We start from the raw sequence: 18,703 nt of genomic DNA on the forward strand, positions 1-18,703 counted from the left end.
GGAAATGACCGATTACAATTTTCGTATAGTTTTATATGTAGGTATCGGTGTTTTTGCATTTAGTTGCCAATCTGAATAACATCCAGTCCCACCTAATCTGCACAAATGAGGTTGTTGCGCATAAAAGAATTTAACATCAAATAAAAAGAAAACATTATACACTTCAGGTAAAGGGGGGAAAATAAGTGTTGCATCAAGCATAGGAGCCTACAAGATAAATCTATAAAATGAACAACAACCACAAAGTTTTTTATGGATGAACACTGATTTTCAGGTAACATGGAATGAACACACACACACACACACACACACACACACACACACACAGAGAGAGAGAGAGAGAGAGAGAGAGAGAGAGAGAGAGAGAGAGAGAGAGAGAGAGAGAGAGGGGGGGGGGGGGGAAGCCTGCATGTTGGAAATATTACGATTTCACTAATAGCTCTATACATAATCATGGAAGAAGAGACAGTTTAGACTTCTTTTTGCCACAGAAAAACAAGCAAAAACCTCAAAACAACATTTTATCAGCGAATCAGCTGTGTAATATATTTTGATAAAATATCTGTTTGCAAAGGGAGCTATGACATTTTTTTATAAGTAAAGCATACTACACAGTCAAAGCTTGCTTAAAGAACTCAGAAGTGGTTATTTACGAAAGGGGATAGCTAAAACACCTTGTCACTCTATAATGCTCATGTGCCAAGAGCTACAGTGAATGATTGCAATGTCATGTCATTTTCCTGAGTTCAACATCTCACTCATCATGGGGAGAGAAACGGGGGGGGGGGGGGGGGGGATGCTGACTCAGGTTTCCATGTGGATTGAGAGGCGAACATGAAGACATGCATGTTTACGGGCCTGGAGGCAGTTTTCTGAAGAGAATGGAGTTAGTGCACTGTGTGTGTGTGTGTGTGTCAGCTATTAATTTTCATCATATAATAATGCCAAATCCTATATCACTGTAAGATGATATGTGGATGAATAAACAAAGAAATGAGAGGCAACCTCAATTTCACATGAAGCCACCAAAAATCCTGGAAGAATTGACAACCCAACTGCTACCTTACAAACTGCTAATTCTTGCACTATGTAATTGATCAGTCACTACAACAAAGAGCATGGAGTGGGAGCACAAATACACTCAAACCTTCCTACATGTCTGTTCATGTGTTTAAGAACTTTGACACTTACTACTGAGGAATATTTGTAATTCATGTGCCATACAAAGCAAATGCAAAAGTGACAACATAAACTATAACTTTACTTTAGCCATAGTAACTATTATGTGCAGAACAGAACCAGTCAGCATAAACCGTTATTAACAATGTGGATATTTTACTTAATATTTGCAACTCTCATCGCCTGTTGTATCTAACACTTATTCATGCCTAGCCAACACACAAATGTCCTGGATATTATCAAACTCCAAAAACATTATGACTATTACTGCTGCTGAGCATTTCTGATGAAGAGTATGAAATAATAGATCAATTGTAGAAGTTGTTGTTCTTTATAAAACTTTCTCTAACACAATGTAACACAACCTGCACATTGGGAAATGAATCTAGTACAATAAAACCCTGAAGTAAACTGGTTCTGATATAACGTGCCTACTGAGGACACATTATGAATTACTTTTGACGAAAGCGGTATTAAGAAAAGTAACCCTAAGCAATCCGGCATTGTTAATCCAAGAGATGTATTGTCATTCATTCTAAAACAGTAGACAGAGTGCATGTTCACTCAATAGTGATCGCTACGAACTAAGTAGACAGAGATTTAGGCATATTCACTTATAACTTACTGGGTATCCGTTCCATTTCTTTGGTAAGAATGCTGTTGACCCTGATCCTTAATGTACACATTCGCGGAACCGTCGACCGCTTCAAGATTAGGGCTGGTACTTGATAATTTCGAAGACGAACTGATTGATAAGGCAGGTACTCTTGCAGCAGCTTCAAGTACTTCCGGCTGGTCTTCGATGAGCAGCAAGTTCGTATCATCTTCAGTCATACTTCTACTTGGCGTGTCACTACTAGAGGGGCAGTTGTTGGAAGAAACCTTTTCTGTTAAATTAGATTCTGCATTATCGTTCATAACGGGACACTTTCGAACGCATTTTCATAACTGACACCAAAAAGTAACAAAACATAATGTTTATTTTACCTACCACTCCTACACTACACGCTTACGACACCATCCATACATGTCGAATGACAGACACAGCGTCAAACATAACAAACAGAAGTATGTCACCAAAATATGTGGCCCTTACGCATCTACACTGTTTTACATATATTGCTTGTATCTGTGACGTTGGTACACCTGAGAAGTTTGATCGGTGCATCTCTATGGAAGTGAAAATATTTGAATAACGGATCAAGGAACTCAGTTCGGAGGCGATAGATGGCGCGGGCTGTATGACGAGAGATGCTTTCTAGATGGGCGTAACAACCGCGCGCGAAACACAAACGTGTAAAACTTCCGTACGAAGTACTAATATATCATACACACACCACAGAGGGAGAGAGAGAGAGACATGGAAGACAATTCTTTACTGTTATCACATTTGCCATTGAGTTCAGTTAGCATCTGCCATGTAAATTACCTGCCTTTTCGAGTACTACCGGTAACAGAAATCTGACCATTGAAAGGACTGACGATGGTCATGTGCTTGAGGAGTGTGATTCAGCAATTAAAACTCGAAATAAGATTATATTGTCACCATAAAAATGGAGTTTCCTTCAAAGTACAAATTTGATGGCAAAGGTAAATGTTTAAATGAATTATTGTACTACAGCATATCACTAACTTAGTATGACTCTCAGTCTTACAATGTGTTTACGTTTTCCGGTAACCTAAAATTGGACATCATATTCAGTTTTCATCTTTCATTTGTTCCCATCTTTCTACAATTTTCTTCACTATTTATTGTCCTAATTAATGTCTGAATTCCTTGTATGCTTGTGACTGGTGGTCTCCCTCTTTTCTTCCTTCCTGGTGGTTCACATTCCAATCTCACCTCTGACATCCTTTTTATATGTCCATACAATGTGAGTTGTTTTTCTTCCACAAACTCGATGTACAAACTTGTGATATCTGTTTTCTTCTTGATAACTCCATTTCTGATCCTTTCCTACCTGGATATCCATGCAGATCATCTCCAAAAATCTATCTCAGTTGCCATCAATCTCTTTATTAATTGGGTTTTAACTGTCCATACATCTGATCCACATAGGCTATATTACTTTTAATAATACTTTTGATGATTTTTCTTTTATTTCCTTTCTAATCTGTTGATCCCATAAAATAACATTTAATGTTCCAACAATGAACTTTTCAACATTTATTCATGAAGTGACTTTTCTTAAATTAAATTCCTTATCTTGTTAACCATCTAATGTGATTTTTGCTTCTAGTTATTTGTACTCATCAGTATGCGTCATAGTTCCCATCCCTTCTACCACTGTTAAAATCTTGATTTGTTCCTCCTGTTACCATGTAATTTATTTTACCCATTTTGACCTGAAGGCCCCATTTTTATACTCTTCTATTAATATATTCAATATCTTCTTCATCTTGTGCCAAAATTAACTTTTCATCAGCAAACTGTAGTGAATATATAGCATTATCATTTATTTGGATTCCCGTGTTATTATACTTTTTCTTTCAAGTTTCCATCGCTTTTTCTGTGTATATTTTATAAAGTATCAGTGGTAGGCTGCATCTCTGATGTATCCATTTCTAACTTCATATCCAGGTGAAAGAAAATTAATATCAGATGATTTAGGGCCTTCTATAAACTGCATAAAGGTATATTATCGTAAGCTGTTCCTGACGCTGCTTTTGAATATTTTTCTTTTCAGGTGTTTGTAAAAAAAATATGATCCGTAGTTGGTATCTCTGCCAGCTTGTTCTTCAGGCTCCATTGACTTAAATTCTGTCTCTAAAAAATCTTTATTAGTCCTCACATAAAGTATGCTAATTACATTGTATTAGTAAAAGTTACTCCTTTGTAATTCTTACACGCATCTTTTATTTGTTTCTTCTGAATTTTTGACATAAATCCTGCTTTCCAATCTTCTGAGGATGGCTCGCCATTTAAATATTTTTCAAAAATATTTCTCAGAAGTTCACGTAATTTGTATGGCATATTTGAACATTTCAGTTGGGGTTTCTTTTGGCTGAATCTTTCACCAATGGGTGCCTTCTCATATGGTGGATAAGGGAATGCCCATCAGATATCGTTGGTACCAGGATATTAAAATACCTGGCGTGGACCAAAAGTAGCAGCTTCTGGTTTATAGTCGGATATTGGGTTACCAAAGACTAACGGGAGATACTCTTGTACAAAAATTACCTGATGATAAATTTTAATGGTGTAGAGGATTGGTTTACTTTCCCTCTTACAACTTATACAGTTTTTGACGTAAAATTAATGATCAGTGTAAGTATCTACTTCAAAGGTATGTAGATTTGTTTCTCGCATTGTTAATACAACTATCTTGCAGTGGTTATGCATAGACGAAAAGGTTACATTCAATTAAATTACAATAACAGAAAGTAAACTCACTTCATCAAGAATAATGTGTAATCCTAACGCATTCACACTTTAGTTTTCAGTACTGGAATAGTAACTGTGAGAGTAAGTCTTCTACTTGTTATGTATATAGTTTATCTTTTTTGTGAAGACACCACTGTTTTTCGCCTGTAATTTGGTATTTTTTTGTTATGTCATATTACCCAGTTTCCATATGAAAAAATACGAATTGCGTCCAAGACGGTGACTTCCAGAATGACCTCCATCTTGGTAATGCAGTCTCACAGGTTTTCCCCCTCTTTCATCTGATATTACTTGGATTTAAAGTCTTTTTATGTTTTTGCTTTAGAACGTCGGTTCCACACTTATGGAACACCGTCCATATCGATTATTCTCGTACCTTCCACTGTAGACGCCATGACGCGACCTCATTGTATCACTTTGATGTCTTCGGTTTTACTTCTTCCTTCCACTACTATAGCAGTGACTGCCCTTAATCTGTAGAAGACAAAATTATTGTTCACAGACCGAGTTGGTGATCGTGTAGTCGGTATTCTGTGACCCTGCCAATGCCTTTGATTCTGTGGATCACAAAAATCTGCTTAGCAGACTAAAGTCAACCACTTTACTTTTGATATATGTCATATACACACTGCTGTAATCCAGATGGCTACATTGTCTCTGTTGTATACCATTCAACTTTTATGTCGACAAGAGCCTTATGTTAATGGGCAACTATGATTAATGAGTGAATTAATCGATGAATTAATGGATAGAGCCCGTTGGTGGCCACGAGATAGAATTGCACTAGTGATGCATTCGTGAGGCAACTGTTGAAGTAGAGACGAATGAACAAGTGTCACAAATTAACGGATACCATCAGCACTACTTGCGAAGGAATAAAACCCTTGCGAGCGTTTTCGGTAGGTGCTATCTACTTTAGGCATTAGTGTGTGCCATGGTGTTAAATTGCCTGCTTGGTGGCTTTCCGTTGTAAATACAGTATTTCGAATCTCAGATTAATTGGAAATCACTTTTAGTCACTGATCGTCGGCCGTTGTCACGTAGCAGCACAGAGTTGCAGAAGCAGCGTCTCTATCACAGAGCAGTGTCCAAATTCACAGGATTAAAGGAAAGTGCACCGACAAGCGTCGAGGGACTGTAGAGGGTGTCTTGAGCAACAAATTGAGGATAAGAACTCATGCATATATCTACATCTACATACATACTCCTCAAGCCACAACATGGTGCATGGCGGAGCGTACCTCGTACCATTGTCAGTCATTTCCTTTCCTACTTCACTCGCAAATGGAATGAGGCAAAAACAACTGTCTATATGATTCCATAAGAGCCCTGATTTTTCTTATCTTGTTTTAACGGTCATAGGCAACGTCCTTTCCACGTTGGCAACACCGGTTCATTGACATATTCATAATAACAAAAGGTTATTTGCCATAAAACAATTATGTATTTTGCTCTAGTGATATATAAGTAAATTTCTGTGCACAAATGTAGTATGTTTTGTTGTCCAATTAGTAGTTACATGTATTTTTCATCCTATGTATCCCATGTCTCATCAATAAATATTTAAAATTGTTTCGTTCGCTAAATGTAGCGTAGTAGTATATGTCATATCACTGCCCACATGTATATTTTCTCTTTGCCACATTTCACGGGCATGCCTCGGTAATGCAGGTTCTGTGATCCTGCAGCATAGATAAGAAACCTAAAAACATTACATTCAGACTGCAACAAATCGAGCAATGAAACTATTTAACGAAAGGCATGAATATATTGTGTAAAAACCAACCGAAGGACAATCAACGAATAATAGTCTTCGATTTTGACAAAAGACAGTACAAGAAAACAAACTACAGGAACAGCGATACAATGTCTACCTCTTTTTAAATTAAAGATATAGCAGAAAATTACATATACGTATCTGTATTTGTTAAAATATGCAAATAAAAGTTTATACAATTTATGAAAAAAAAGATGATCGAAGTTAAGCAACGCTGACCCGTGCTAGTACTTGGATGGGTGTACGTCCGGAAAAACCTGGGTGCTGTTGGTTTGCAGGAGAAGCAAGTCGCTGAATTGGCGTCTAATTGAAAGACTTAGGCCAGGCCGTGGTGCTACACAACTTTTTTTTCGTGGTCATTACGCTAGATGTGCGAGGTGCTTTTTTTTAAAAAGCAAGTACAATTTTGAAATATGGCCGTTGGAGCTTTGCGTTCGCTATGCTGCTCATGCTCCGAAAGTACGTTTAACTGTTGGCGCTTCACAATCGTGATTATGGTAGCTTTCGTTTGTGTAAATCCTTATTTATAAGTGTTTAAAATGCCTCAGCAGATAGTAAAACTAGCGTTGTTATTTGTTTCTTAAATGCAAAAGACGTGACAGTTGCTGAAATTCATCGTCAGTAGTAGAGTGTATGGAGAAAACGCTATGAGCGCTGAAAGGCAGAAGCTATCGTCACCCGACACTAGTAAGCGACGTCAAAATGACATGTCTTCCATAGAACTCAATGAGAGCGCGAAATTCGATATCAATCGCCAAATGAAAAACTCTGGAGACGCCATATTGGATTCACCTACTTCGTTGTTTTTGAATTAGACTCTGCGTGTTAGATTGAGTATGACATTCCAAGGCATCGGCGCATTGAAAATTTATGACAAACACGTCACTGTTGGAATGATTTGTTATTAAATGCCACTTAATTACATATTGGTGTTGCAAAGCCTTCAGAACATCGTAAAATGAAAGATGTCGGAGTTACATGAATTCACAGCAGTGTAATGAGTACAGCCATGGAGTTATAGAGAAGAAGGAATCAGGTTTGCATCCCACCGCACTTAATTTATTTTTCAAACCTTCGTGTTTGTAAAAGCTTCTGGGATTTTCTTATTAATTGAATAAAAGCATGTTCTACAATATTCGATATCATTTACATGTAAGAGCACTCTCTCTCTCTCTTTCGGGAGTGAGTTTGTTCGATTTTATTACTTCATTCTGATAAAAAAAAGCAAAGATTAAATTGCTGCAAGTCAATTCTGTATTCTTACTTGCCACAAGTATTTGGCTGCTTATTTCCGAATATGTCACTGTTTCCGAGGGTGTTGTTAGGCAGGAACTGGTATTTATATTCTTCGTTGTCACAAATATTTGGCTGCTTGTTTCACAATACGTCGCGATTTCCGAACTTAAGAGCACAGCTTATATCTCCGCGAGTGAAACGAGCGCTGAATAGCAGTCGACAAATGTGCTACGTCATTTTGATGTCACTTTCTAGCAAGACTGGTGTGCTTGTAGCTTTGGACGAAAAGGTGCGTTCCTGGGTACAAACATTTTTCCATGTAGGCACTGACCGACTTGCCTCACATTAGGATAAATGTATTAACTGTCCGCAGCTCGTGGTCGTGTGGTAGCGTTCTCGCTTTCCACGCCCGGGTTCGATTCCCGGCGGGGTCAGGGATTTTATCTGCCTCGTGATGACTGGGTGTTGTGTGATGTCCTTAGGTTAGTTAGGTTTAAGTAGTTTTAAGTTCTATGGGAGTGATGACCATAGCTGTTAAGTCCCATAGTGCTCAGAGCCAAATGTACTAACTGTTATGGCGATTACTTTTGAAATAATAAACAGTTTACTTACTTTTTTCCGTTTGTCTCGCTTTCATTTGGCTACCCCTTATACAATAGGTCTGTTAGCTCACCACATACTTGCAGAAAAGTTCTCTTGAAATTAAGTGCCACTCATTAACACATGCCGAAGTTTCAGCATTTTTCTGCGAACCTCAGAAGATGCTGCTGCTTTTTACGTTAATTGCACACTGTGGTGACAAAAGTCACGGGATACCTCTTAATGTCGTGTTGGACCTCCTTTTGCCCAACGAAGTGCAGCAACACGGCAAGGATTCAACAAGTTGTTGGAAGTCCCAGACAGAGCCATTCTGCCTGTATAGCCGACCATAACTGTGGAAGTGTTGCCAGTACTGAAATTTGTGCTCGAACTGACCTCTCGATTAAATGTTTGTCCCCTAAATGTTCGATGGAACTCATGCAGGGCGTTCTGGGTGGCGAAATCATGCGCTCGAGCTGTCCACGGTATTCTCCAAAACAATCGAGAATAACTGTGGCCCCGTGACAATTCCGTCTTTGTTTGGGAAAATGAAGTCCATGAATGGCTGCAAATGATCTCCAGGTAGCCGAGCATAACCATTTCCAGTCAATAATCGATTCAGCTGGACTAGAGAACCCAGTCCTTTCCATGTAGAAGCACCCCACACAATTTTGGAGCCACAACAGCTTGCACAGTGTCTTGTTGACAACCCGGGTCCATGGCTTCGTGGAGTCTGCGACCACTCGAACCCTACCTCAGCTCTTACCAACTAAAATCGGGACTCATCTGACCAGGTCACGGTTTTTTAGTCCTCTAGAGTGCAACTGATGTGGCCACGAGCCCAGGAGAGGCGCTGCAGGCGATGTCGTACTGTTAGCAAAGGCACTCGCGTCGATCGTCTGCTGCCATAGCGCATTAACCTCAAATTTCATTGCACTGCCTAACGGATACGTTCGTCGTACGTCTTACATTCATTTCTGCGATTATTTCACGCAGTGCTGGTTGTCTGTTAGCACTGACAACTCTACGCGAACGCCGCTTCTGTCGGTCGTTAAGCGAAGGCCGTCGGCCACTACGGTAGCGTGTTGAGAGATAAAAGCAGAAATTTGGTATTCTTAGCACACTCTTGAGACTGTGGATATCGGAAATTTGAATTCCCTAACGATTTACGAAATTGAATGTCCCAAGCATCTAGCTCCAACTACTACTCCGTGCTCAAAGTTTGTTATTCCCGTTGTGCGGTAATAATCACGTCGCAAACCTTTTCACATGTATCGCAAATTACAGCTTCGCCAATGCGCTGTCCTTTTATACATTGTGTACGTGATACTATAGCCATCTGTATATTTGCATATCGCTATCCCATGACTTTTGTCACTTCAGTGTAATTTGACGGGTGTAACAGACGTCTCTAGTTTCTGATGAATGTAATGATAGGCAAGCCGCTTAACACTAAAGCAGGAAGGGCTGCCTATAGTGACAGGAGTCATGCACAGACAAATGGATCGGTGCGTATCGCCGCCTACTTACTACGTATAAAACCGGCCTCCGTGGCCGAGGCCTCAAAACGTCTGTGGAGTGACGTCAGAGGTAGAAAGCTCGAATGCTGGCGGTGCAGGAAATGTTCACAGACAGTATTTAATTGGTAAGGGCACGTCTACAAAGTCGTGACGATTTCCGTTGGACTACCGATGCGAGTTTCCAGTGTTATTGATACCGTCACGACTGAAAGTGAGTTCACCAGTAAAAAGTATTAACGAGCTTACTTCGTGATTTGCCATAAACCAACGACAAAATTCCAATCGACTATCCATATCTCTTTCTCGAAGGTGTTGAACCAGCGATAAGTGAGAAGTATAGAGGCCGCGTATACGTAATGTCCGCCATATTCTTGCACGTTGAACAGCGATACGAGATCCATTCGTGTACTTGTTGCAGTCTTATGTTATCGCAGATGGGTAACGTCTGCATCGTCCACTCTTCCGTTTTGTTAATAAAAACCTTCTTTCCTTGCTTCAATATATTTTATGTTTTCCTGATGCGTTTTGCCTTTTGCTTTAACTTAGCTGCACTGTGATCTAGAGTAATACAGTTTTGTTTTGATATGGAAGGTTTGTAGACTATAAAACAGTTCATGTCTTGTGTTTTATGTAAATAAGTGATTACTTACAGTCATTCGCGTTTTTGGCTGGGATTTGCGTTTCCTGTCATCAGGTCACATGGTGGAGGTCGCACTATAACTTCGCTTACGAAATATAACACGTTTTCATGTTACGATCTCGTTTCTTCAGAACTGTGATTTTGTTCGGGGTACCTGCTGTGGAACACTGTCACTAGTTGTAGATATTTCACCGAAAACCGTGATTTAAAGTCGTAACAACTGTTTTTTGACTGTATGTCTCTTCCTGTTTGGTTTGTTTACGTAAATGTTGCCAACCTAACGAAGTATATGCTGAAAACTAACGTCTGTTCATTTCTGTTCTCTTTATATCTGTGTGTGTGTTTGTAAGAGAGAGAGAGAGAGAGTATAAAAAAGTAAAAAAGGCGCCACACACACACACACACACACACACACACACACACACACAGGTATAAAGAGAACAGAAATCAACAAACATTAGTTTTCAGCACATACTTCGTTAGGTTGGTAACATGTATATAAACAAACCAAACCGGAAGAGACATAAATGAACACACAGTAGTTACGACTTTAAACTACAGTTTTCGGGGAAATATCTACAACTAGTGACAAAAGGCTAATAGTGCTCCACAGCAGTTGGCGCAAACAGTATGAAAATTGTGAAGAAACGGGTTCGTAACATGAAAGGTGCTTATGTTTAGTAAGTGAAGTTATAGTGCGACGCCGACCACGGTGGCCGAGCGGTTCTAGGCACTCAGTCCGGAACCGCGCGACTGCTGCGGTCGCAGGTTCGAATCCTGCCGCGGGCATGGATGTGTGTGATGTCCTTAGGTTAGTTAGGTTTAAGTACTTCTAAGTTCTAGGCGACTGATGACCACAGATGTTAAGTCCCATAGTGCTCAGAGCCATTTGAACCATTTATAGTGCGACATCCAGCATGTGACCTGATGAGAGGAAACGTACATCCCAGCCAAACTTTGGGAGTACTCAAGAATGGTCCGCACAAGTGTTCTGTACGCGACCTCCTTTGTAGATGATCTACGCGTTCCTAGAATTCTCGCAAGAAACGAAGTCGACCGTCTGCCTTCCCTACAACCGACCTTAAGTGCTCGTTCTGTTTAGTGTTGCTTTGCGACGTCCGCCTCGATATTTAATCGACGTGTCTGTCTCAAGCGGCACACCACTAATGCTCTATTATCCGAACATTACAATATTTCTTCCTGTTTTTCTTCATTAACTTACATTTTTTACATTTAAAGCAAGCTATCATTCCTCCCGTCAAGAACAAATTCCATCCAAGTCATTCCGTATCTTCATACAGTCACTCAACGACGATAATTTCCCGTAGACTACACCGGCATCACAAACAGACGCAGAGCACCCTACCTCTCAGATTGTTTATGTATATAGAGAACAATGACGTTCCTGTAACACTTCCACGGGACACTCCTTACGATACCTTTGTGTGCGACGAGTACTCCCCGTGCACAACAAACGTATTGCGCTCTTTTACATAAAAGATCTTCGAGCCACTCACATATCTGATAACCTATTGAGTACGCCCGGACCTTCGTCAACAGCCTGCCCCTCTCGAATAGTATCAAGGGGACCTACGGGACTAACCTCCTTATATGACTGATTGATCACCATCAACAGTGTCGCATTCCCTCTAAACAAGTAAGACAGCAGAGAAGTTTCCGAATTTAGTCGAGGACACTGGCGGAAAGCTTGGCGATCAAGAACTTCATGTCACAACATCTCCTTCCCTTACCGGCCAAATGTTGGCGACGAAAATTTCTTGCACCATCAAGATTCAGACTAGCTACCTCCGAATCTAGCATCAGCCTACAGGCGTTCGCTAGATATCTCGGCCACTGAGACGGGTTTCATAGTAAGTGTTGGCGGTGCACACCGATCCAGTTGTCTGCCTACCATCGCAGGCATCCCTTTCTGCTTTGGTGTTAAGCGGTTTGCCTATACATTACAGTCACCAGTAACTACAGATGTTTCATGCACCGATCAAATTACAATTAACTTAAAAAGTAGTCACATCTTCTGAGGTTCAACGAAAACTGTTGAAACTTGGACAGGTGTTAATGCAAAATCTTTATATATTTCCTCACACTGTTCAAGTATCATTTGCAATTAAACGACGATTTGTGAATGATCGACGTTGTTTCACAACATTATAAATAAATTAAGACAGTAAACTAACTCAACATACGAGAGTTACCCCCAAACCCATTACGACTTCAGCATTACATATGCGATATTACATTTGTTGCCGTCACGTTAATCAAAATAAATACGTTATTTAGAAACATAAGAGTGAAAATTAATTTCGTTAGCACCATCGACTCTAGCAGAAGAATTATCCAACATATCTCATCTATACCTACACTGATGATCAAAGCTTACAATACTACATCACAGAACATCCAATGTAACATATTCGTTACACCTGAAAATGCTGGAATTTCAGTAGCGATTGAATAACGTGTGCCTTAATAGAGTCTGGACCAACGCGGCAAATCTTTAAATCAATAGAAATATAAGTCGCCGAAATGGTAATAACAGACAGTTATATGAGCCAAAGTAACGAAACTGTGAAAGAAGAAGATATGTGCACATTTACTCATTGCTCGAAAAGTACGTATTTAGTGTATTATTCACAAAGAAGTAGTAGATGTATATACTTTTACACAAAGCATCTACAAAAAGTAACATTAATTATATCGATTTAAACTATGAGTGCGATTACGAGGGTAATCCCAAAAGTAAGGTCTCCTATTTTTTTATAAGTACATAGACATGTTTGTTTCTACAATGGTTTACATCAGTTTACAACTTGAACATTTAGCTATTTTTCGACATAATCACCATTTCTGTCGATGCAGTTTTGTAGACGTTGTGGCAGGTTTTGTATGCCCATGTCATACCAGCTCGCCGCCTTGCTGCTCAGAAAGTTATGAACCTCTTCTTTCACCTCGTCGTCGGAGCTGAATCGCTGGGACCACAATTAACGCTGACAGGTACTGTGAAACTGAAAAAACTCCAACGGGCAATTCAGAACCGAAGAAGAGGAATGTTGAGCAAGGCGTACACATTCTACATGACAACACTCGCCCGCACGTCGCTCGGCAAACCGTTGCTCTCCTGCAACAGTTTCAGTGGAACATAATCACCCATCCACCCTATAGTCCTGACCTGGCACCCAGTGACTATCACCTGTTCCCTAAGTTAAAAGAACATTTGGCCGGAAAGCGATTCATCTCCGACGACGAGGTGAAAGAAGAGGTTCATAACTTTCTGAACAGCTTGGCGGCGAGCTGGTATGACACGGGCATACAAAAACTGCCACAGCGTCTACAAAAATGCATCGATAGATATGGTTATTATGTTGAAAAATAGCTAAATGTTCAAGCTATAAACTGATGTAAACCATTGTAGAAATAAACAGGTCTATGTACTTATATAGTCCGCATCTCGTGGTCGTGCGGTAGCGTTCTCTCTTCCCACGCCCGGGTTCCCGGGTTCGGTTCCCGGCGGGGTCAGGGATTTTCTCTGCCTCGTGATGACTGGGTGTTGTGTGATGTCCTTAGGTTAGTTAGGTTTAAGTAGTTCTAGGGGACTGATGACCATAGATGTTAAGTCCCATAGTGCTCAGAGCCATTTGAACCATTTATGTACTTATAAAAAAAATAGGAGACGTTACGTTTGGGATTACCTTCGCAGTATACGATTACTTATCAATTTGCATCGCATACGAGCATATCGACAACGAATACATTCGGAATCGATGGTCCTTTCGAACTTTTTCTCTACGTCGTACTGTGTTACCGTTAGGCCCTTTGTACACATGTATAATGCGAATGCTAGATGTGAGTACACAGTCAAGTAAATTGAAGCATTAAGTAGGAAATATCATCAATAATACAGTTTAGTTCAAACTACCCATTATGAAAGTAACTCGAAATACATACATCATACTCTTTCAGAGGCAGTAGTGTGGAACAAACCAAGGAAAGAAAGACCAGTAAACATGGGCTCTGAAATTCATACCTGAGGAGTTAAGAGCAGTTATTCATTTTCGCTATCGTGAAACACTTCTCCACTATCGAACAAGCAGTGCTCATAACTCTCAAGGTATGTATTTTAGAGACCATGTTTATTGCACTTTTTTCATGTTTTCGTCCATACTACCACCTCTGAAATTTGCCCGTACAAAAAAAAACAACAGCAGTACCGGATCATTTATTCCACTGACAGAGGTATCAGAACGATTTTCTTTTGTAACTTTCGACTCGTTCGTTTCCGGACGAGGGTCTCTTACCTCAAATTGATACATTTATCCTTCTCCATCGTCCCTGACAGTTGTAACATCATCACGGAATCACCCTATATATACGCACATAACAGGCCACGGCGCCTACATCTTCGACGCTCTGTTCCGCCGTTGAATAACTTTCCGGACGCGGGTACCTGTCCTCATTTTGTTCCTCAAGATACCGTCTACAGCCTCTCGAAGTTTGTCAATGTAATTTTGAAACATCCTCTATATCTGTGACTTTCCAGACAGTGTAAAACACGGAGAAGAAATTCTTTTTGCTGATGACAGCAACTTCATAGTCACTGATAGAACTTCTATTACAGAAAGCAAATGAACCCTCGCGGTTGTTTATGGTTGGGCAGTATGTAATAAATTAACGATGAACATAAAGAAAACAAACAGTACACACATTAAGCACAGATGATAAATCTGTAGATTGTGCAACAAACATTAAATTTTTAGGAATGGTCACTGATTCTCAGATAACTTGGAATGAACATACAAAGTTACTGGTAAAAGAATGTCATCAGCATGTTATGTTCTTAGGATGTTCAGCATCAGTTTGTAGCAGCCTATGCCTTGTGACGACATACTAGGTCTACGTACAATTAATTCTTAGCTATGGGTTTTTTTCTGGGGATCGAAGGCACAAAATAAGGAAACAGTTTCTAAGCTTCAGAACGGAGGTTTCAGAATAATAATTCGCAGTAACAGTCGGGCTCATTGTAAAGAGCTATTTAAAAAATTCGACATGCTCACTTACTTCACCAAGTGAATACATTTACCAATATGCGGAGCATATCAGGGAGAACGGCACTACATACTTCACTAATAGCTCTATGCATAATCATGCAACGAGAGCCAGTTTGGAATTACATTTACCCAGCAGAAACAAACAAAACCCGCAAAACCGCATTTTTATCAGGGGATAAAATTGCATAATATATTGCCAAAGGAAATTAAAAAAGATTACTGCAATTCATCCGTTTAAAAAGATAGCTAAAACATTTTTAGTAGGCAATCCATACGATTAAAGATTAATTAGACGACTTAGGGTAGTGGGTATTAATGAAAGTGGGTTAATGAAAGGAGGTAACTACAACACTTTGTCGCTTTTCGGTACTTGATTGTGGTTAACTGATTTCTCAGGAAAGTCGCGAGTCAAGTTGTAAAACGCGTGCCTCAGTGTTTTACGTGGACTGAGGACCACTGAACGTGGCAGGAGTGGATTTTTGAGTTGGTGGAAGAGGCACAGTGCAACTTCACAGTCCAGGAGACACCACTGGGTGTCCTTAGTGTGTGTATGTAGCAATGAAGTGCGGAACTATGTTTTATATTACAAAGTAATGAGACAGAGCAGCGGTTAAGACACTAACCTCATGTTTGGGAGGATGAAGTTGTTTTGACCGGCCTTCCTTATTTGAGTTTTCCGTGGTTTTCCTACATCTCTAGGGTAAATGCCAGGATGGTTCCTTAAGCACGCCCACGGCCGACCACTTGTCCTGTCCTCGTAGACTACCTCTCCTATCCTCATAAAGTACTTTATTTTAGCCTATTGATTTGGACTGTACTACCTTCGTAAATCTTATAGTATTGTGAGATGACCCTTGAATGAATAAAGATAAATAAATAAACACGACTCAAAACAGTTAACAACGAAACTTGTTCACAGTATATGGTGAACAACAGAAACTGTCTTGACGAGCCCCCACAATGTGCGTTTTATACCTTATAGTTTTATATACAGTAGTTACATAGGTTCTGTATCGAAATATACCAGCCCCTCTCTCCCCTTCACGGAAGCATACCAGATAAACAATTAGACACTGGCTAGAGACATCGCGCTAATACCATATAAAACCATTTCCGTCCTAGAGGAAGAAACCCCACAAGTTTCTTCAGTGATGTCATATCCAGTGAAACCCTTTCACTGGTGATGAGATTCCCCAGAGTTACTGAACTGTGGGTTCGCTGGTTTATACGTACCACCCACCGTCCCAAACAGTCACAGTAATTAAGATCAGGCGATTTGCGAGTCAGATGAAATGCAACAGCAAAATACGCACACGACCGTTTGTTGATCAGAAGTTTAGGATGTCATGCGTGACATTAGTGGAGAGAAACTCTGTCCCAACGATCATTCTCCCTGTTTAATAGTAAATGAACGGAAAGTGCCGTCAACCTACCGTTACTCGAGGGTATGTAGGGCCTGCGTGTAGGACGAAGCGAAAGGATTAGATGGCACGCCTAACGAGGTCGCAATGGCCGCTTTTCCGATGTGGGCCACCGCTTCACATAGTTTATTTACAGCGGCCTGCCCGATCTCTTAAACAGGGGCCAGCGCCTGATGGGCATCTCGTCTGCACACTTGTCTTCCTAGTTTAATGCCTTTGGTTTCGTAATACTAAGTTAAATACTCTGCTCTGTAAGCTTTAAAACAGGAAGTTTTGTTTTCGTCAACGAGAAAGTAAGCGATATGTTTGCTTCTTTATTCTTTCAGACTGACCATAGGCACACTTACCGAGTCCGAGCAATCGTTGGACAATGCGTTGTTATCAGTGTGGTTGTTTCTTCGTTGGAGCGCGTCTACGTTTTGAGGTATATTTACAAGGAACATAAAAATTGCATATTGCTGACAAAATGGTCCGAGAATGTTGTTCGGCAATATCGCGGACACATGAATTGCAGCCACATATGTAACAACACTAACGGGCGCTTTTACCCGGTAATGTTTACGGCAAGACATTTTAAGGCCACGAGTGTTCACACGAGCCACATCATGGACAAATGCGAGATAGTGGAAGCGAGTGCTGTTCTCCTGCATTTGCATTCCTCTGCTAATTCCTTGAATTATTTACAAGCCAAAGATACAGAAACAGCGTCGGCTTTGTGCGGTTGTATTAAGACAACGTTGAAAATCGTAAATAAATTTTGTCAGACTTCGTATATTACTAATCGATCAGGTAGGTTCCTGCTGTGAACACTGAAACTGCCATCGGTCGAGAAAGCCGACCGATCGTCCACACTTGCCGTTGGTGGGTGCCTCAACGATACAGATAGACGTACCATAGGTGCACCACAACGGAGGGGAGTCTGTTGAGAGGCCAGACAAACGTGTGGTTCCTGAAGAGGGGCAGCAGCCTTTACAGTAGTTGCAGGGGCAACAGTCTGGATGATTGACTGATCTGGCCTTGTAACATTAACCAAAATGGCCTTGCTGTTCTGGTACTGCGAACGGCTGAAAACAAGGGGAAACTACAGCCGTAATTTTTCCCGAGGGCATGCAGCTTTACTGTATGATTAAATGATGATGACGTCCTCTTGGGTAAAATATTCCGGAGGTGAAATAGTCCCCCATTCGGATCTCCGAGCGGGAACTACTCAAGAGGACGTCGTTATCAGGAGAAAGAAAACTGACGTTCTACGGATCGGAGCGTGGAATGTCAGATCCCATAATCGGGCAGGCAGGTTAGAAAATCTAAAAAGGGCAATGGATAGGTTAAAGTTAGATAAGGTGGGAATTAGTGAAGTTCGGTGGCAGGAGGAACAAGACTTTTGGTCAGGTGAATACAGGGTTATAAATACAAAGTCAAATAGGGGTACTGCAGGAGTAGGTTTAATAATGAATAGGAAAATAGAAATGAGGGTAAGCTACTACAAACAGCATAGTGAACGCATTATTGTGGCCAAGATAGACACGAAGCCCACGTCTACTACAGTAGTACAAGTTTATATGCCAACTAGCTCTGCAGATGACGAAGAAATTGATGAAATGTATGAGGAGATAAAAGAAATTATTCTGGTAGTGAAGGGAGACGAAAATTTAATAGTCATGGGTGACTGGAATTCGAGAGTATGAAAAGGAAGAGAAGGAAACGTAGAAGGTGAATATGGATTGGGGCTAAGAAATGAAAGAGGAAGCCGTCTGGTAGAATTTTGCGCAGAGCATAACTTAATCATAGCTAACACTTGGTTCAAGGATCATGAAAGAAGGTTGTATACGTGGAAGAACCCTGGAGATACTAAAAGGTATCAGATAGATTATATAATGGTAAGACAGAGATTTAGGAACCAGGT

The 18,703-nt window shown here is 40.4% G+C and overlaps 1 protein-coding gene across 2 annotated transcripts in view; it reads right to left on the reverse strand.

The window, feature by feature from the left end:
* The window catches only part of LOC126237294 (zinc transporter 2), a 143,549-nt gene extending 141,228 nt beyond the window's left edge, over positions 1–2,321 (reverse strand). Inside the window, exons 1-2 of one of the 2 annotated variants that reach the window (XM_049947246.1) lie at positions 2,171–2,321; positions 1,805–2,066 (exon numbers count right to left, since the gene is read on the reverse strand). In XM_049947246.1, coding sequence (XP_049803203.1) covers positions 1,805–2,013 — 209 coding nt within the window. In that variant the 5' untranslated portion in view covers positions 2,014–2,066; positions 2,171–2,321. Of the gene's footprint in view, positions 1–1,804 lie in introns of both variants that reach the window. The other variant, XM_049947245.1, reaches the window with a different exon arrangement.
* Between the last annotated feature and the right edge of the window lie 16,382 nt (positions 2,322–18,703).

The sequence above is a fragment of the Schistocerca nitens genome, chromosome 2 (genome assembly GCF_023898315.1).
Source record: "Schistocerca nitens isolate TAMUIC-IGC-003100 chromosome 2, iqSchNite1.1, whole genome shotgun sequence".
Taxonomy (NCBI): Eukaryota; Metazoa; Arthropoda; class Insecta; order Orthoptera; family Acrididae; genus Schistocerca; species Schistocerca nitens.